This window comes from Xenopus laevis, chromosome 9_10L (genome assembly GCF_017654675.1).
Source record: "Xenopus laevis strain J_2021 chromosome 9_10L, Xenopus_laevis_v10.1, whole genome shotgun sequence".
Classification (NCBI taxonomy): Eukaryota; Metazoa; Chordata; class Amphibia; order Anura; family Pipidae; genus Xenopus; species Xenopus laevis.
Window position 1 is genome coordinate 11,458,908 of NC_054387.1, and position 21,702 is coordinate 11,480,609.

General features: G+C 41.8%; 1 protein-coding gene across 5 annotated transcripts in view; it reads right to left on the reverse strand.

Annotated features, from left to right (window-relative positions):
- Positions 1–21,702, reverse strand: part of nfatc2.L (nuclear factor of activated T cells 2 L homeolog) — an 87,118-nt gene that overhangs the window by 26,243 nt on the left and 39,173 nt on the right. For all 5 annotated transcript variants that reach the window (XM_041576173.1, XM_041576175.1, XM_041576172.1 and 2 more), the window contains exons 4-9: positions 17,380–17,582; positions 12,874–13,046; positions 11,926–12,066; positions 4,569–4,624; positions 3,818–3,944; positions 1,478–2,173 (exon numbers count right to left, since the gene is read on the reverse strand). In XM_041576173.1, coding sequence (XP_041432107.1) covers positions 1,478–2,173; positions 3,818–3,944; positions 4,569–4,624; positions 11,926–12,066; positions 12,874–13,046; positions 17,380–17,582 — 1,396 coding nt within the window. The remainder of the gene's footprint in view (positions 1–1,477; positions 2,174–3,817; positions 3,945–4,568; positions 4,625–11,925; positions 12,067–12,873; positions 13,047–17,379; positions 17,583–21,702) is intronic.

Sequence of the window (21,702 nt, forward strand, 5' to 3'; positions counted from 1 at the left end):
GGAGAACTAGAGCTTAACTAAAGAAGTAGCTAGAAATTTAAATGTACATGATGTTTTGTGCTTCTGTACCAGCCCAAGGCAACCACAGCCCTTTAGCAGTAAAGATCTGTGTCTCCAAAGATGCCCCAGTAGCTCCCCATCTTCTTTTCTGCTGATTCACTGCACATGCTCTGTGCTGCTGTCACTTACTGAGCTTTGGGACCCATATAAGGCTGATTAGTAATTAATACAGATAATTACTACATGACAGCAAAGAAACCAGTGCAATTAGCATCAGCATTTAATAATCAGCCCTGTAGCATCAACTTATAATACAGACCAACCTCATTTTCTGCTGGATAATTAGTGACGAGCCCTAAGCTTAGCTTCTCAACAGCCAATCAGAGCCCACTGAGCATGTGAGTGTCACAGACACTTTCCAAGATGGTGACCCCCTGTGACAAGTTTGAAGTCCTGGATCATTGCTGCTATTGACAAGCTGAAACTTTAGGCTGGTGCAATAAGTTCACTATATAAAATATGGCATTTTTAACAATTTGAATTTTTTGAGTTTAGTTCTCCTTTAATACATACAGGGACATTCAGGTTGCAGCAACATGGCGGGCTGAGCGGGCATTTCAACCAAGATGGAGCCAGTCGTATCAGAAACATAACATCTGCATTTGTCGGTGGGCCAAAGGCGGGTTTGTTGCAGAGACACAACATTGTTTGCCAGTCAATGCCCCTCTGTTCATGGGTAATGTTAAGAATATGTGCCCGGCAGCATTTTTTGTCCTAATCTCATGCTGCAGTTAGCAGCCTACATTGAAGCAGCAGAGAAATAACTGGATGGCTTGTTTGATGCCATTTATTATTACTACCCGCTGTTTACAAGAGAAGCTGTTGCCTGTTGCACTGAGCCCCAGATCTGGGCCAAGAAGTCTTTGCTTAGTCTACACGCAAGCAAGAACCCCCCCCCCAGTTCTCCGTTCACTTGCTTCTCCTCCAACAGTACAGTGGTTGGCAGACGTTTTTTGGTTTAAGCCCCCCTTTTGAGGTCTAATGTTTGTTCAGGACTTCCATAGCTCAAGAAGACTTCCATAGTGAAGACATTGATGTATCAAGAGTAAAAACAGTAGCAAGAATTAATGGCCTTCAAGCTGGACTTCTAGACGTGTCTAGGAGACCAAACCAGCATTCTCACTAAATCTCACACTAAATGGTCTACAGGCTGCCTCCCAGATTGCACCTGGAGGCTGTTGGGAGTTGCTGGAATGTTGGAAAGCCCTACTTCCTTTAGCTCCTCAACCACTATAATGGTATTGCTCCACAGCATAAGCAGAAACCTAAGCATTTCTCTGAGTTGGTCAACCATCCCAATAAACTCAAAGCGAAGTTGTGATAATTGCCTAGCATTCTCAGGTTGTAGTAGGGAAACAACAATGTTGTATATGCTTGTATATAACTTCTGCTCTAGACAAGTTCAGATGTTACTTACCATCATCTAGGTAAGCCTGGTCCAAATTCTGTTCCCGCTTCACCGTTACTCCACCTGGGCCATTCTCTTTTTCATCTGGAATGGGGGGACCATTTTTTGAAGCTCTTGGGCTGTTTGACTGTTGCTGGATCACACTCTGGAAGGGATTTGGGCTCATTCTTTGGGCTTGGCTGACTTGTGGCTGACTGGATCTGGTAGGACTTGTTGCAAAATGATCAGAGCACATTATGTGTTGGAAGTCCTGGTGACTTCTATGTCTCACCTGATGATTGGTTGGAGAATAGTGAATTACAGGAGATAGCTGTGGATTGGCAGAAGAGTGGAGCACAGACTGGACTGGAGAACCAGCATGGACAAGGACAGATCTGTGGGCATCAGGAATGGCATCTGGCATTGCAATCTGTGAGGCCATTAGTTGTGGCTGATTGTAGCCTAGTTGGCTTGGACTCAAGCTTTTGCTTCTTTGGTACATAACAGTCGAGGGATTCTGCTGATGATACCTGGATTCTGGAGATGGAAGACTTACTCTTGCCTGTTGACATGAGACCAAATTGGCCACCAGACAAGAAGGTGCATCATTAGCCATAGAATGCTGGGAAAAGTAGGCCTGCGACACTGTTCCTAGGCCACTGTGTATGTTGCTCCCAACGATGGAGGGATTGAACTCATCGAGAGGCTCTGTTTTGATAGATGGCACTGCAATGCACATAAAAGAGCAACCGCTATAGTTATACTGGTCTGAATTATCCCAAATAACAGCTGATTATAATTTTCTTTTTTCCTTCCCCGTCTAAAGTTATAAAATATTTCATTTATGAAGGAGCGAACAATGGGAATTCCAACACCTGTTGACCAGTGAGTTTATCATTATATCTACTGTATATAAATATATATATATCCCTTCAATGCAAGGTAGTAAGTCACATGCGTGCAGAGATGTCGATGTGGGAGTAAAAGAACTTTCCGATCAGATGTGCCCTTTGCAAGTAATTATTTCAGAATCAGAATTGAATTGCCGCAAACAGTTGTTTACTTTGCAGAGTAAAAGGGCATAGAGTTCAGGTCATTCAGTGCAAGTCACATCCAGAAACAACAAGATATGAAACATAGGGTGGCAGTTGTGGATACATATGATCGACAGACGGGACTTCACATGCTATGCAAACTGAAGCCATGTAGGGCAGACTAATAGCAAAGAGAAAACTCTAATTCTAGTCTATACAGAATGTGGCCTTTTATATTATTAAATCTTTAAGATTCCTTACACCTTTTCCAATATGCTATTGTTACAATGTCAGTTCGATGTACTTCTTGAGTTATAGTGGCCATACACTGAGAGATCTGCTCGTTTGGCGACATGCCCACCCTGAGGTGGGCGATATCGGGCCAATCATATCGTGGGACCTAGGGCCCAAGAATCGGATCATATCGAAGGGTAACGGGTGGTTGGATTGCGGGACCGCATCAAGAACAGATGCAGCCAAGATCCAATGGGATTTTTAGTCCTGTCCGATCGACATCTGGCCAACTTCTGGCCAGATGTCGATCGGGAAAGCCCGTTGGAGGTACCCATACATGGGCCAATAAGCTGCAGCTTTTATCGGCCAGTGTATGGCCACCTTTACAGACTGCCTGTCCTACTCCCAAAAAGCTATCATTAGTGTTCTAGCCTAGTTTAGACTCCCTCCCCCTGGGTAGGAAGGAAATTGCTTACACCTTTACCTGTAAGGTGTCATTATAATGTTCTAGTCCCACCTACTCCTTGAGTTACAGACTGCCTACCTCACCCCCCGATAAGCTGCCCCTCCCCCTGTATGTTGACGTAATTTTTTCCTAGCCCAGCCCACTGCTTGAGTCACAGACTTCTTGCTCCATTTCCTGTAGTGTGTTCAAGTTCAGTCCCATTGATAGAACTCCAGTGTGCTGCTCTTGGGAATTAGTTCAGGTCCAGCATTACATTACTCCTCAACACATCAACACTGGGCAAATTTGCCCATGGGCAGAAACCCATGGCAACCAATCAGATGGCTAAATTCATTGTTCTACTTCCAGCTGGTTTCAAAAAGCTAATCACTGATTGGTTGCTAGAGGTAACTGCCCATGGGCAAATTTGCCCAGTGTTGATAAATGAGCCCCAGTGTTCTTAAATGCCCAGCCCTACCAACATACTAACTGTAGTGTTACAATGGAACCACACAGTACCAAAGTGCCGCACACGTTCCAGCTGCTTTGCTGGTTGGCAGTTGTGTTGCCTTTTGCACAATAAACTCTTTGTACAAAGTGGCTCCCATCTTGTGGTTTGTGTAAATGAACACAGCTAGGCGACACAGGGGGACTTACCTGGGTGATAGGTGAAGTGCTGAGCCTGGCTACGCTTTCTTTTCCCATTGATGACATAGAAATTGACTTTGACAGGAGAGGTGATGTGTTTGCTGCGATACTCTGGCACTTCCACAAAGAGCATGCTCTGAAACAGGGACACACAATCAGACACAACTGTTAATTTGCCAATTACTGATACTAGCCTTTTTTATTCTTAATTGTATAAAATATTAAGAGATACGTGTGCAAACATAGATATTCCTGTTCCATGTCTTTCCCTGCCTTCTAAAAGGTATTTAGGATTCAGAGATTGACTAATGGTGTGATAACAATGCCCCCCCCAATAAAGATGTCTTTTACAAAATAGTACCTGACCACTTATAGTCTACCCACAATGCACCTGATCTCCCTCCATAGGTGGTTATAGTCTCAATATAGATTTATTTTTAATAATAGGGATTACACTATTAATAGTGACTGTAAAAGGCCTTGGTTTGAAGGAGGGTGTTCAGAAAATTGGGGGTGAGACCTACTTTTGGGGCAGTCTATAAAAATATAGAGTTTGATTAGTAACAAGAATGAGTTTGCACATAACCATTGTTAATATACACCGAACCTTGAAATGGGTGATATTTATTATTATTCAGCTTAGAGTGGCTTTAATTTGTTTTTCCATTATTTGAAAAAATTAGATATTTGACATTATTATTATAAAATTTATTACAGGCAACATTACTGTCTACCAAGAGAGCTTTCATTTTTTACTCACCGGTTGGCTCTTGTCTTTATCGACTGTAGCCTCCATCTCCCAAATCTGCTGGCCATCTGAAAAAAAAAAAAAAAGATTTCAGACCATAATATCTTAATTTGGATTCCTCGGTTGGCTTGTATATGGCAGCATTGAAAGACAAGGAAACCCTGATTCACCCAAGGAGTAAGGTCTGATAGATACAAGGCCATGGCTAGTTAAAACCAGCTAAAGATTTCTAAAAAGCTTGTACAGAGAGATACTATAAAACAATTCCGGCATAGAGATTCGCCTTTACTAAGCACAATTCAACAGGAACAGCCCCCTAAGTTTGCTCATAGCCTGTACACAGAGAGCCCATAAAACTATGGCAGCATAGGTATTCCCCTGTACTAAGCACAATTCAGCAGGAACAGTCCCCTAAATTTGCTCATAGACTGTACAGAAAGACACCATAAAACTATGACACCATTGGTATTCCCCTGTACTAAGCACAATTCAGCAGGAACAGTCCCTAGGTTTGCTCATAGTCTGTACAGAGAGATACCATAAAACTATGGCAGCATAGGTATTCCCATGTACTAAGCACAATTCAGCAGGAACAGTCCCTAAGTTTGCTCATAGTCTGTACAGAGAGATCCCATAAAACTATGGCAGCATAGGTATTCCCTGTACTAAGCACAATTCAGCAGGAACAGCCCCTAAGTTTGCTCATAGTCTGTACAGAGAGATCCCATAAAACTATGACAGCATAGGTAATCTCTTGAAGTGAGCACCATTCTGCAAGTATTTAGTAGCCCTGTTTACTCATTACTGGGAATAAAAATAAACATTACTATCCCATAGTACAGGTAGGATTATCTGTTGCAACACTTTACTGAGAAGTTGGACAAATTCCCTGCTGAGTCCGGTGGATAATCCGATATCTCACTGACAGCACAACAGGGAAACTCATGTGAAATACATAAAAGAGAAATTTTTGGCAGCAAGGAGCCCCTGCATGGAATGTGTTATCAGAGGGCGCTGAATTGGATGAGATAAGGGTGCTGAAAGCAGAGCTCTCCTGTAATACAATAATATACTGTAAGGCTAGGGGCACACGGCGCGATTTCGCCGCGATTCTGCGCTGGGCGAGTTGTCGCTGCGTTTTTTAAGCTGAAATAGCTTTGCTAACTTTGGCGCTGGCGTCAATGCAAATCGCGGCGAAATCGCTGCGCTAATTCACACGCGGCGATTCTTTTTCTACTGTCGCCCGGAAACGCCCAGCGAGGCAACTTCGGACGACAATAGAAAACGAATCGCCGCGTGTGAATTAGCGCAGCGATTTCGCCGCGATTTGCATTGACGCCAGCGCCAAAGTTAGCAAAGCTATTTCGGCTTAAAAAACGCAGCGACAACTCGCTTAGCGCAGAATCGCGGCGAAATCGCGCCGTGTGCCCCTACCCTAAGTGTGCTGGGGCAAAGGGAGCAGCAGGGACGGTACAACACATTGGCTGTGACTGAGACAAGTGTAAAGTATTAGTCTAGATCCCAGCATCAAGATGTATACGCTGCTCCTGTTAACAGCTTTAATCTTAAAGCTATACCCGTATACTGTACTGTCTAACAGTCTAGCTGGCCATAGATGCAAAGATCCGATCGTACAAATCATCGTACGATCGGACTTTCCCATCTCCCGACCCGCCACTAACCATTCAGATCAAAGTCTTACCAGTCAGATTAGTAAAAGAACAGATCAGCAATGTTCTGCCCCTGACAGCAATCGTACGATATCTATGTCCAACCAAAGCTAGTGACAGTCTCCCACTGAAAATCGTACGATCGGCAATACACGCAGAGATATTATCGACAGCCGACAGAAATTTTCTAACCTGTCCGATCGACCAAACGACCGATCTCCGCCGGACGAAAAATGTCGGGACTCTCCACACACGGTCCGAAAATCGTACGAATCCTCGATTCGTACGATCAGATCTTTGCGTCTATGGCCAGCTTAAGGGAAACAATATGGCACCTCCTTCCCATATGTATAAATACAAATATACAGAGAAGGAATGCTCTGGGCACACAATAAGCTATACCCTCATACTGTACCGTCTAAGGGAAACAATATGGCACCTCCTTCCCTTATGTATAAATACAAATATACAGAGAAGGAATGTTCTGGGCACACAATAAGCTATACCCTCATACTGTACTGTCTAAGGGAAACAATATGGCACCTCCTCATATGTATAAATACAAATATACAGAGAAGGAATGTTCTGGGCACACAATAAGCTATACCCTCATACTGTACTGTCTAAGGGAAACAATATGGCACCTCCTTCCCATATGTATAAATACAAATATACAGAGAAGGAATGTTCTGGGCACACAATAAGCTATACCCTCATACTGTACTGTCTAAGGGAAACAATATGGCACCTCCTTCCCATATGTATAAATACAGATATACAGAGAAGGAATGTTCTGGGCACACAATAAGATATACCCTCATACTGTACTGTCTAAGGGAAACAATATGGCACCTCCTTCCCATATGTATAAATACAAATATAAAAAGAAGGAATGTTCTGGGCACACAATAAGCTATACCCTCATACTGTACTGTCTAAGGGAAACAATATGGCACCTCCTTCCCTTATGTATAAATACAAATATACAGAGAAAGAATGTTCTGGGCACACAATAAGCTATACCCTCATACTGTACTGTCTAAGGGAAACAATATGGCACCTCCTTCCCATATGTATAAATACAAATATACTGAGAAGGAATGTTCTGGCCACACAATAAGCTATACCCTCATACTGTACTGTCTAAGGGAAACAATATGGCACCTCCTTCCCATATGTATAAATACAAATATACTGAGAAGGAATGTTCTGGCCACACAATAAGCTATACCATCATACTGTACTGTCTTAAAAAATAATATTTTAATTTATTATTTTTAATGTGTTTTGCATCTGGTTCTTGGTTCTCATTTGTGTTTCTGATATCATTTCATTTATTTCTGTCTCTGCTTCACTCACAAACTAAATGCAATTGGATCAGAGACTCCTGCTTGTGCTGAACAGCTGAGGGCCTAGGTTTAGTCATGCTCAGAATTCTGAAGGGACATGCATTATTTACTTTTTCATGAACAATCAGTGTTTCCCACAGTCCTGCAGCCCAAGAGGGATTTTGAAATGTGCCACGAAAGGCTGGTACATCATGTATTAGTGCACACACTGAAGGACTGGAAATGAGATATCTTTAAAGGCCAAATAATCCAAACAGACAGCAACTTGTGTTGCTAAATGCCAGAATGCTGTGTTATACAGATAGCTAGAATCTCAGCCATAAAGCAGGGCAGGACTGCTGCTTAAAATGGGGATCAGATAGGATCTGTGCAGCCACTGGGACAGAATGTTCTGTTATACAGATAGCTAGAATCTCAGCTGCCATAAAGCAGGACAGGACTGCTGCTTACAATGGGGATCAGATAGGATCTGTGCAGCCACTGGGACAGAATGCTCTGTTATACAGATAGCTAGAATCTCAGCTGCCATAAAGCAGGGCAGGACTGCTGCTTACAATGGGGATCAGATAGGATCTGTGCAGCCTCTGGGACAGAATGCTCTGTTATACAGATAGTTAGAATCTCAGCTGCCATAAAGCAGGGTAGGACTGCTGCTTACAATGGGGATCAGATAGGATCTGTGCAGCCACTGGGACAGAATGATCTGTTATACAGATAGCTAGAATCTCAGCTGCCATAAAGCAGGGCAGGACTGCTGCTTACAATGGGGATCAGATAGGATCTGTGCAGTCACTGGGACAGAATGCTCTGTTATACAGATAGCTAGAATCTCAGCCATAAAGCAGGACAGGACTGCTGCTTACAATGGGGATCAGATAGGATCTGTGCAGTCACTGGGACAGAATGCTCTGTTATATAGATAGCTAGAATCTCAGCCATAAAGCAGGACAGGACTGCTGCTTACAATGGGGATCAGATAGGATCTGTGCAGCCACTGGGACAGAATGTTCTGTTATACAGATAGCTAGAATCTCAGCCATAAAGCAGGACAGGACTGCCTTTACAGTGTTTATATAACTGTATATGAAAGCAAATTGTGGTTGTAATGCTAATCTTTCTCTACCCCAAACATAGGGATGACCTGCCTGTCTTTGCTGACTGCTGCATCCTCAGTTTCGGAGTCACGTCTGGCCCCTGCTAATACAGACAAGCCTTTTGCATGATTAAAGATGACTTATCATTCTCACAATCATCACACCAAATTAGCTCTTGTTTTGCTTATGTTTCCTCTGTTTCCACTTTCCTGCTCTTTGTGGTCAGAACCTCATCTGGTGCTTCTATCTCTGTGCTTAATGATTCAGTGTATTGTACAACACACAGTAAGTGGTTTCCCTGCTCGCAGCAATCCGACCAAATGCATGATCACAACTCTAAATTGCATCCTAGGCCTTTGAAATGGGGGGCTATAAATTCCTAATAATAAATTCACTTTTGCACATGTGATCGTTGGCTTTCAGGTCAGGCTCAGAGAAAAGTTTGGAATCAGGATTTGCCCCATTACCAAAGGCTGCTGCAGGGGTTTCAAGCCAAACATTGCGGAGTTGTTCTGAGCCTGTCCACCATCAATACCCCAGAATGCAGTCTAAGGTCCTGACCCAACAGTGTCCATCTTTTCCTATTACAGGTATGGGATCAGTTATCCAGAAAGCTGTGAATTACGGAAAGGCAGTCTTCCATAGACAACATTTTATCCAAATTTTTAAAACTTATTTCCTTTTTCTGTGTAATAATAAAACAGTAGCTTGTACTTGAGCCCAACTAATATATAATTAATCCTTATTGGAAGTAAAACCAGCCTATGGGGTTTATTTAATGTTCACATGATTTTTTAGTAGACTTAAGATCCAAATTACAGAAAGATCCATTATCAGGAGAACCCCAGGTCCTGAGAATTCTGGATAACAGGTCCCATACCTGTAGTGCTGTGTAGTTTTTTGTTTCCAACACAGGGTATAGGTATGGGACCTGTTATCCAGAATGCTCAGGACCTGGGGTTGTCCGGATAACAGAAATTTGGATCTTCATACAGTCTATTGGGTTTATTTAACGTTTACATGATTTTCTAGTAGACTTAAGGTATGAAAATCCAAATTTCTGTTATCTGTTCTGTTATTTCTGTTATCTGGAAAGCCCCAGGTCCTGAGCATTCTGGATAACAGGTCCCATACCTGTACCATGCTTTGGAAACAAAAAACTACACAACACTACATGTATGGGACCTGTTATGCAGAATGGCCTGGGCCTGGGGTTGTCCTGATAATGGATCTTTCTGTAAATTGGATCCTAAGTCTAGTAGAAAATCATGTAAACATTAAATAAACCCAATAGGCTGGTTTTGCTTCCAATAAAGATTAATTATATCTTAGTTGGGATCAAGAAAAAGCTACGTTTTTTTTTATAACAGAGAAACAGGAAATCAATTTTAAAAATCAGGATTTTTTGATTATAATGAGAGACGACCTTTCCGTAATTCGTGCTTTCTGGATAACGGGTTTCCAGACAACGGATCCCATACCTGTAATTAAAATGGTAAAAGCAGGGGAAGCAATGGATTTCTGCGGGTTTCATTTTCTGCAGCTTCTCACATGTGAGCTCTGTATTGACACGGCAGCTGGGCTACCACCAGTCTTTTTGGCCCCCGAATGGTGTGAATGAAATTCAGGCTTCGGGTCATGTGAATATTTCACCCAGAGAAGCAGCGTGTAATAAAATGAGTCACTGGGAGACGATGACTAAGGAGGGAGAGAGGGGAATTTCTCTTCCTCCGCCAACGCTTTATATCATGCCTTTCAGCAGGTGAGGGGTTATGATCTCCAAATGGGCTTACTCCAGAAGATTTCTTGCACAATAAATACATATCATCAGAATATATTTTGTATTTCCGGTAAAGAAAAAAATATCTGCAATGTATAGTAAGGAAATAATGTCCGTGGGAAGGATTCATTTACTGTAATTATTAAATCCATTGTAAGCAGCAGTCCTGCCCTGCTTTATGGCAGCTGAGATTCTAGCTATCTGTATAACAGAGCATTCTGTCCCAGTGGCTGCACAGATCCTATCTGATCCCCATTGCAAGCAGCAGTCCTGCCCTGCTTTATGGCAGCTGAGATTCTAGCTATCTGTATAACAGGGCATTCTGTCCCAGTGGCTGCATAGATCCTATCTGATCCCCATTGTAAGCAGCAGTCCTGCCCTGCTTTATGGCAGCTGAGATTCTAGCTATCTGTATAACAGAACATTCTGTCCCACTGGCTGCACAGATCCTATCTGATCCCCATTGTAAGCAGCGGTCCTGCCCTGCTTTATGGCTGAGATTCTAGCTATCTGTATAACAGAGCATTCTGTCCCAGTGGCTGCACAGATCCTATCTGATCCCCATTGTAAGCAGCAGTCCTGTCCTGCTTTATGGCAGCTGAGATTCTAGCTATCTGTATAACAGAACATTCTGTCCCAGTGGCTGCATAGATCCTATCTGATCCCCATTGTAAGCAGCAGTCCTGCCCTGCTTTATGGCAGCTGAGATTCTAGCTATCTGACAGGCAGGATTTTGACCGTAACACAATTAATAAGGAAAATTATTAGGATCACATGTCACTCAGTTTTAAAATATATGGTTGTAAGAAAAAAATATATTTAATCAGAGAAATTGGCTCAGAACTGCATATATTTTTACAAAGGGGAAGCCCAGGGATGATAATATTGCTTTAAATACATGGTTGCTTAGCAGAAGAGTCAAGACCAGGCTGATTTCCATGTGCGCCCCCACACAGAGGGCTATGCCAGAAAGCTCAGGCGAATAGTGGATTCCTCTCTGTTAATAAGGATTTACCATCTGTAAAATTCCAATGTGTTGTGTCATGCAGGGAACCTTCCAAAACACTGGATTCCACCCTGATTCACACAGTTTGTTACAGCTATGGTAACTGACTTGCAGGAGCTCCATCTCTTAATCAGGGGCTCTTAGATTTTTTCCTGTTTGGTCGTGTTTAGAGGGGATATCCCAGTGACCTCACGCCACGTAAGTCTGTTTGTTGTGTGACTGCCAGAAAGTGTCGGATTCTCCCCCGGAATCCACAACAGCTCAAAAGAAACACAATAACAATACACTATAACACTAAGAGGTCAGCTCTGTAACTAGGCATTAAAGGCAGTGGTTCTGGAGGGCAGGATACGGGCAGAAGTGAGAAAGTTATGCCCTAACCTAGATCAATCTGCAACAGGCAAGAGTAAAATAAATCAGCCTTCTACATAGTGGGTAATGGATCCTGACACCCTCAGCAGATCACCTACCTGAAGTCTTCTCTGTGAATACGACTTTGGACTCAGCAGTGAAGTTCTGCCCACTGAGAATCATCTGTTGCCCTCCGTACACCAGGCAACTGTGGATATCATGCCTCTCCACCATGGGGAGCTCATGAGCAGATCTTTGGGCTGAAAAGAAATCCACAAACATTTGGATAGTTTGATATAATGCAACACATTTGGGTATTGCAATGATTTTGGTTGTAATAAAATATACCCAGAATAAATAATAACTTGCATATTAGTGTTGCCTCCTACTATATTTTCCTAGGCCTTGCCTAAATAAACAGCTATGACCATTAGTTCTAAATGCCCTTTATTCTGCCCACAATATGAAGCTATCAAAATGGTAGATGGAGCATGGCCAACAAGTACACCACGAGGAGATGGTTTCACTGTGGCATCTAATTCACTAGACACTTGGACTAAATTGCCAGCAAAATACTATGGCATTTCCTTCTTCATAGGTGGAGGAGGCCCACAGGTGGGTTTTCTGTCCAATTACAGGCTTGAGTGCTTAAAGGCACTCTAGGACCCTAAACAAACAAGACATTAGGGGTCCCTGTGGCCTACTTTATAGAGTTAAATATATTTTTCAATGGCAAAGTGTTGAATGGGTATGGCAGTTCCACCTGAAACCCACTCATGGGATCTCTGTTCTTTAGGGAGCTATGTAAGAGTAAGAGGAAGTGAGAGTACATAGGGAAGGGAAGATAATGACAAAGGGAAGGAAAGGGGTGTCATAATAAAGAAGGAAAGGGCTGAAAAAGTAAAAGGAGGGGGATGCAAGAGAGAAGAAACAAAAACATAGGACAATGAGTTGGGAGAATAGCATAGAAAGTTAAAGTGAAAGAATTAGAATGGGAAGAGAAAAATTAGAATTATGAAAGAAGGGGATTGGGAAGGCCACCCCAACCACCCCACTGATGAACTTACAGCACTCAATAGGGTTGGAAGCCACTTGCAGGGACACAATCCGACCATTTGCCTCTGGAATGTGGACTCTGAAAACCAGGCGCACCCGTGTGTTCTTCCGCCCAATGTCAGTCTCTCCTTTCCTCAGCTCGATGTCTGCATTTTTTAATTTCAGGATCCCTGCGCAGTCAATTCTATGGGAAAATGAACATATTTTATTTATTAAAAGGCGTAACCCTGACACACCCCAAACTGTTCAAAATGTAAAATGCGTAAGGGGACAGGTGTGCTTCAAGGTCTAGCAACCCAAAGTAGTTGGTCAGACCATCACGTTGACTGGTAGATAGTAATGGAATAAATTAGTGAATTTGCGCTGGCGTCAATGTTTTTTCAATGCCGACGACAGTTCCGATGCCGGTGCCAAATTTTCACCAGTTTCGCAAATTTCGCGGGAAATTTTTAGACAGTTTCGCAAATTTCGCAGGAAATTTTCGAAATTTGTGGCAAAGCGAAACGGAACAAATTCGCCCATCACTACTGGTAGAGTGCATTTAGAATAATGAAAGGAGATTGGTGAGAGTTACTTAAAGGGATACTGTCATGGGTAAAAAAAAATTTTTCAAAATGAATCAGTTAATAGTGCTGCTCCAGCAGAATTCTGCACTGAAATCCATTTCTCAAAAGAGCAAACAGATTTTCTTATATTCAATTTTGAAATCTGACATGGGGATAGACATTTTGTCAATTTCCCAGCTGCCCCAGATCATGTGACTTGTGCCTGCACTTTAGGAGAGAAATGCTTTCTGGCAGGCTGCTGTTTTTCCTTCTCAATGTAACTGAATGTGTCTCAGTGAGACATGGGTTTTTACTATTGAGTGATGTTCTTAGATCTACCAGGCAGCTGTTATCTTGTGTTAGGGAGCTATTATCTGGTTACCTTCCCATTGTTCTTTTGTTTGGCTGCTGGGGGGAAAAGGGAGGGGGTGATATCACTCCAACTTGCAGTACAGCAGTAAAGAGTGATTGAAGTTTATCAGAGCACAAGTCACATGACTTGGGGCAGCTGGGAAATTGACAAAATGTCTAGCCCCATGTCAGATTTCAAAATTGAATATAAATAATCTGTTTGCTCTTTTGAGAAATGGATTTCTAAAGATTTATTTACCAGTAGGTCTTTCCAGCTGACACGAGGTCACCCATTCCGATTAGAAGAAAAGAGGTTCCGCCTAAATATTCGGAAGGGGTTTGTTACAGTGAGAGCTGTGAAGATGTGGAATTCTCTCCCTGAATCAGTTGTACTGGCTGATACATTAGATAGCTTTAAGAAGGGGTTGGATGGCTTTTTAGCAAGTAAGGGAATACAGGGTTATGGGAAATAGCTCATAGTCCTAGTTGATCCAGGGACTTGTCCGATTGCCATTTTGGAGTCAGGAAGGAATTTTTCCCCCTCTAAGGCAAATTGGAGAGGCTTCAGATGGGTTTTTTTTGCCTTCCTCTGGATCAACTGGCAGATAGGTAGTTAATAAAAAAAAAAAAAAAAAAAAAAAAAGGTTGAACTCGATGGACATGTGTCTTTTTTCAACCTTACTTACTATGTTACTATGTTACTATGATTTCAGTGCAGAATTCTGCTGGAGCAGCACTATTAACTGATTTATTTTGAATTTTTTTTTTTTCCAATGACAGTATCCCTTTAAGTGTTTCAGGAGTCCGAACCAAAAAAGCAATGTGAATGCAAATGTTGTAGGCAATTCATTTTGCCAAATGTATGTTAGATAATGATATAAAAAAATAAAATATACAAGTTATAAAAGAGAAATCGTGTGTATGGAAAAATGCTTTTCAGACGGTTCTCCCAAATAAGCCATTAAAGTAAAGTTTTAACAACTGCCCTTAAATGTGCTATTAAATACGTCGAGCAGTGCTGAGGGAGCTGAGAGTCTTTACTACAATTGTATATAAACCAGGTCTCTTTGGAGAAGTTGCTGGAGTTGCGAGCTTTCCCTCTGGTTACTGTAAAACTCAAACTAACCGTGCGTTCCCACCAGGCCACACCAATAAGATTGCTTCTCCAGGCCATGAATAAAATCCCATCTGCTTTTTTGCAGAAGTCTGAGAAGCAGAGATTTTTATGGGCAGGCAAATACCATGATAACATTTATATGCTGTGATTCATAGTCTCGTAAATATCCATGAAGCCCAAGTTGTGTTTCATTTGCATTCTGTTTAATTCCTGGAAGGTATGAAAAGTATAGGCACCCCTTAGCATGACCAAAGTGTCTTGGGAAATCCAATTTGAGTATTGACCAGCTACAGTAGATATATGTTAGTTCCCCAACTTGAGTATCGGCCAGCTATAGTAGGTATCCTCTAGTCCCCCCAACAACCTATAGACATTACTCAATAAAACTCTAAAGGAAAAACTTTGTCCCTGGATATTTTGCCGGTCCAAGAAGACAATGAAGTTCCTCGTAAATAGAATCTCTCCTCACAACATCGGTTAGCAGGGTATTTAACAGCCTCACTGCCTTCACTGTGAAGAACGATTTCAGTTCAGTTAAAGTCTTGAAGGGTGGCCTCTGGTTCTTTGTTAGTTATCCCCCCACACTATTTGTCTGTAATGTTCTCTAAATGTACCTGCAAAGAGTAAAGCTGGCCATAGATGTTGAGATTTTTAAAAGATCAGATCCTGATCGTGAGACCACGATCTTCTCAGAACAATTGTACGATCCTACGAATTTACCATCATCTAAAAAGACCAGTTTGCCAGGAAAACAAAGGGGAGCTGCCTGCTTGGCCCTGCAAACATAGATAGATTGCACTGGGGCCGACAAAGATTTTTTGATCTGGCTGATCAATTTCCCGAAAAATCGTAAGATGTACGATCGTTCGAATACCACTAACCGCACGATAATTTCGAAGGATTGGTCGGGCTTCCCTAAAATCGGTCGTTCGGCAAGAAGAATCGTCGCGTCTATGGGGAGCTTAATCATGTCCCCTCAGAAGCATCTTTTCTCCTAAGAAAACAACCCTAACGCTGATAGTCTTTCCTCATAACTGAATACTTCCGTTCCATTTACCAGTTAAGATAACATGTCTTCTCACAAGGACTCTTCAACACAATTCCATTTAGTGAATAATTCAAATTTGTTATTTTTGCCTAACCTTACATTTATAAACATTGAACCTCGTCTGCTAATTTACTGGCCAGTTCTCTAAATCAAATCTCTCAGCAAAGCGGCAGCATTTTACATGAATCTTAAGGTGGCCATAGACGTAACAATTTAGATCTTTCTTTCGATACACACGTGTAGAGCTGAATCGTCGTAGAAACAATAGTATTTTACCTGTATCTGACGATTCAGCACTAACAATGGCCGATGTTTGGGCGCCAATCTACATTTTCCATCCAGCCCGATCGACGAGCCAACCGATATCCAAGTCTTCTGCTGATATCAGTCGGCTCTTTTCCCACCATACACGCACTGAATATCATATGTATCGTATATTATCTTTGCGTGTATGGCCACCTTTCGTTTTTCACAAAGGAGTATCATCAGAAAATAGGCCTTTTTTTGAACTTTAAGGTAATTTATGAAGAAGTTGAAAAACAAAAAAGACTAAGGACAAACCCTTGAGGTCTAACTAGAAAATGTTCCGCGTATGAATGCAAACAGGTTTTTTTATTAGATGTTAAGCTTTGAGTATGTTTGGCAAAAAGACCCCTTACACCAAGAATACTGGATAATAAATCCAATAGCTATATACATTGTCTCCACTCAAATCTGTAGTAGATTACCTCTACACAATCAGCTTCAGTATTCACCAGCCATAGTTGATTGCCTATAGAACTTTCCGTTCAGTGTTAACCAGCTAAAAGAGATCCCTAATGAGAATTAACCATGAACAGTAGATTGTACATTGCCTTTAGCCATTTAAATGGAGTATCCAGTGCACACCACAAATGAGCTAGATAATTAATTTGTGTTTCCAGAGTAAATGGATGGGTTCTAGAGTTACCACCAGCTACAATATAATGGCTTTGGTATCCACCAAGGATTAGATTTCCAGTTCGAGTGACCAGCAACTACAGTTGATTACATTTAGATAACTAACTCAATTATTATTGTCACTAGACATCTATAAATGATCTATAGAAGATTGCTGCTGGACTTCTACCTGCAGTATTCACTATGGAATAAAGATACCCAACAAGTATCCAGCAACTTCACTGCTTTGACTGAGCCAAAATGAGTATCCCCTAAAGACAGTAGATTTGTTCTAGAATCTGATTATATAACCTCTAGATTGAGTATCCAATAGCTACAGAAGACAGCCTCTAATTACCTAGCTTAAGTATTCACTAGCTACAACTAGCTGCTGATTATTCCCCAATGAGAAAAGACTCTTGAAAATCAACTTGAATAACTACTAGCTATAGTAGATCAGCTTTATATACCTGTCTTAAGTATGGACCAGGAGCAGTAGAAAGGTTATAGCTGTTCTATATAGATAAAGACTACTTACATTGCCCTCATATTGTTTTTTGGTTCCAAAGGCATCTCCAGCACTTTGTTGTTGCCAATAATTTTCTCGTAGCTGGTGGTGGTCACTGTCTTTCCGGTGATGCGGTGCACTTGATAGAAAGCATGAGGCTTTAGGATCCGGTCATCTGCTGTCCCAATGAAGATTTGAAGGCCCAAAGGCTTATTTTCCATATAGCCATTAAGCTGTGGGAGAAAATAAACCTTACTTGTTTCAGATGCACAGAGAGACACATTAAAAAACAAAAACATTTGGAAACCTTTGCCAACATCTTTTTTATTTGTAATCTCAGGCCATGGGCTTTTTCATTGTGTGTGACATGTCAGAACAGGGTTATGCAAAATTACTATTAAAGGGGAAGATTTACTTTAAGACAGAATTAAACTAATGGTGCTTCATTACCTAAGTAACTTTATGTGCAGGAACGTGTTTCCTGAACACTATTAATGCTAGAATCAGGCTAATGACCATGTTCTTTTATAGCTACCTGTCCTAAAAACAACAAGTGGACACCACAAATGAAGTTTCCTTCTCTAGGGCCAATGGAGGGTTGGACTGGCCCACCGGCGTACCAGGAAAAATCCTAGTGAACCCCTCCACTTGGTCTTGTCCATCCACATAGCTACCTGAACAACCAGACTTTTTTTAAACCTATTTCTCTCTACAGCAGAGATCCCCAACCAGTAGCTTGTGAGCAACATGTTTCTCTCCAACCTCTTGGATGTTGCTCTCAGTGGACTCAAAGCAGGAGCTTATTTTTGAATTCCTGGCTTGGAGACAAGTTTTGGTGCATAAAAACCAGATGTACTGCCAAAAAGAGCCTCAATGTAGGTTGATAATCCACAAAGGGGCTACCAAATAGCCAATCACAGCACTTATTTGGCAGCCCAAGAACATTTTTCATGCATGTGTTGCTCCCCAACTCCTTTTACTTCTGATGTTGCTCACAGGTTCTAAAGGTTGGGGATCCCTGCTCTACACCAATTCATCCAATGCTTGCATATGTATTGAACTCTACTACTCCCCTGGTGGTGGTTATGAGCTGATCAGAATTTTTTTTAACCTGAACTCAAACCTGCTACTTCCTAACCCAATCTGAAGACCTTGTCTACTTTATGACCTACAACCAACCCGACTCCCTTTTGATGACTCCTATAAGGGTAGGATCAGCCACCATAAGGAGGTGGGTCACCACTATCACAACTGGAACAAAGTTGGAGGGCTTTGCTTCATGTTTTAGCCAAATCAAGGGTTTTTAACTTATTGGCCTGAACCCACCCAACCTGAGGGATTCAGGTCAACCTGAAGGGGGGGATTGTTTATGAACCTGGTAGGCACTTGAGGTGAGTGTCTCTGGTGGGCTCCAGGTTTCCCAGTCCTAGGCCAATGGCACATGTGATATTTCAAGAGACTACCCTGCAGTCAAAATGCCCTCAAGCACCTGTGCAGGTGCTACTCTAAGAGCATTTGTCCCCTATGAAACAGCAATCACAGTTTTGAGTATCCTAAATCCACTCCAGGAATGAAATAACCTTAATGGGGTTGTTCACCTTTAAATTAACTTTTAGTATGATGTAGAGAGTGATATTCTGAGGCAATATGCAATTGGTTTTCATTTTTGCGTCTTTTGAGTTATTTAGCTTTTTATTAAACAGCTCTCCAGTTTGCAATTTCGACAATCTGGTTGCTAGGGTCCGAATTCCCCTAGCAACCATGTATTGATTTGAATAAGAGACTGGGATATGAATAGGAGAGGGCCTGAAGTAAAGGGGAGTAACAAAAAGTAGCAATCACAATAAATGTGTAGCCTTAGAGAGCATTTGTTTTTAGATGGGGTCAGTGACCCCCATTTGAAAGCCAGAAAGAGTTAGAAGGCAAATAATTATAAAACTATATAAAAAAAAAGAAGACCAATTGTAAAGTTGATTAGAATTTACCATTCTATAACATACTAAAAGTTAACAGAAAGATGAACCACCCCTTTAAAGGCCAATTTTTCATGCGTACAATCCATAGAAGGCTGATATTGTACTGAACAATATATTAAATTGCCAGCGCGCTCTTTCTGCAGTCTGGAAAAATGCGATCACCCTGCAGGTTTATGCCACATATTTCGGTACATTTGCCCGTAAGTCCAAAACATGACATTCCAGCGCATTACCCATATTCGGTAGACAAGTCTTTTTGTTTTTCTTTTACTTACTTACTCTGCAGAATTTCAGGGGCTGATTTCCCATCATGCAACACTCACAGGGTGAAATAAAATAAATAATAATAATGGCTTGACTGTAGTGTTTGACACTGTTGCATTGTACTCTGTTCCAGACAGTGTTCATTCTGCCGGTGAATATTGCTAGTCAGGAAATGTCGCTCTTTCCATAAAAACAAATTAACCTGAATTTCAATAAAACACAAAACCAGTCCTGCTCCACTGACATTTATTTAAGAGAATCGCCTAGAGACGCATGCCTCTAATGAAGTGGCAGATGTTCTCATATTTACCTATTTTTTTTCTGAATGCATATTAAAAAAATGCCACCGCCGCTTCTTTTTAGTTCAGGGCACGGGAAAGGCGGGCTACAATGTGTTCCTGTGCCAGTTGCCAATAGCTTGTCTGTCTGGCCGTAGAGGAGAATTATTGTAGATTAAAGGCATACAATAATTTAATGGAACACTATTATGGTTGCCAAATGGTTTACACAGGTTTCACACCTGACCCCCATCCAAATATTGGGCATGGTGTGTTCTATCAAATAGGTAACACTGTTCTTAAAAGGTACACGTCATCTTTAAACTACTATAGTAAAGACAAGTCACATTTTAAGACGACTTACAATTTTATTTTTTTAATTGTGGGTTTTAATTATTTAAAACTTTTGATGTGCAGGAGGTACCCTCTTTTCTAGTAGATAGGATCCGTCTTACCCTAGCAGCCAAGCAGTGGTGTCAATGAAAGTCGGTATAGTAGTAGGGAGTATTAGTGTAGATATAGTAGAGAGCCTGAAAAGACTCTGACGGTAGTTAAGAGGGGAGGTGCAGGAAGTGTGTGACTCAACCAGTAAGCCTGACTAGAACCCATTGATGGTAGATTACAGTGGGAGGTGTAGGGAGTCTTTGACTCAAACAAGATGGACTAGATCTCTTTAATGATAACTAACAGTGACAGGAAGAGGAAGTGTGTATTGAACAGTGGGTGGGGCTAGAATACTTTAATTGCTTGGAGAGGAGGTGGAACAGGAATATAACTCAATCTGTGGGCTGGACTTGAACTGTAATTGCAATTTACAGATGAAGGGGCAGGGAGTCTGTGACTCAAGCACTGGGCTAGGCTACAATTTTTTAATGGCAGCTTGCAGTGGGAGGAACAGGAAATATAACAAAAACGGTGGACTGGACTAGAACGCTTCATGGCAGCTTAAAGGGGGTAGAACAGGAAAATAACTCAAGCAGTGGGCTGGACTTGTAAATGACACTTTACAGTGGGAGGAACAGAAGGTATAAAAGGATCAGTGAGTGGGACTAGAAGTCCTTCATAGCAGCTTACAGGGGAGCGACATGGAGTCAGTGACTCAAGCAGTGGGCTGGACTATATCTCTGTGATAGCCTCTTACTGGGTGAGGAGCAGGAAGTACAACTTAAGCAATGGGTGGGAATAGAACAAACGTCTATGGCATCTTACAGGGGGTGGACAGGAAGTATAACGAGCAGTGGGCTGGACTAGATTTTTTTTTTTAATGGCAGCCAACAGTGGGATAAACAGGGATAAACAGGAAGTATAACTAAAACAGTGGACTGGACTAGGACGCTTTATGGCAGCTTAAGGGGGGGGTGGAACAGGAAAATAACTCAAGCAGTGGGCTGGACTTGAATGATTTGATGACACTTTACAGTGGGAGGAACAGGAGGTATAAATGGATCACTGAGTGGAACTAGACGTCCTTCATAGAAGTTACAGGGGGAGCAACATGTAGTCAGTGACTCAAGCAGTGGGCTGGACTATATCTCTGTGAAAGCCACTTACTGGGTGAGGAGCAGGAAGTATAACTCAAGCAATGGGTGGGAATAGAACATCTATGGCATCTTACAGGGGGCTGGACAGGAAGTATAACTTGAGCAGTGGGATGGACTAGAACTCTTTAATGACAATTTATAAAAGGAGTAGTAACTCAAGCAAAAGACTATATGACATATAGAGAGGGAATCGGATGCCTGTAAGTTTAGATTGTGTGGCAGGACCAAGACATTCTGATGAAGTCTAAAGGAGAAGGTACATATTTTATTTTAATCAAGCAGTGGCAGATGCCA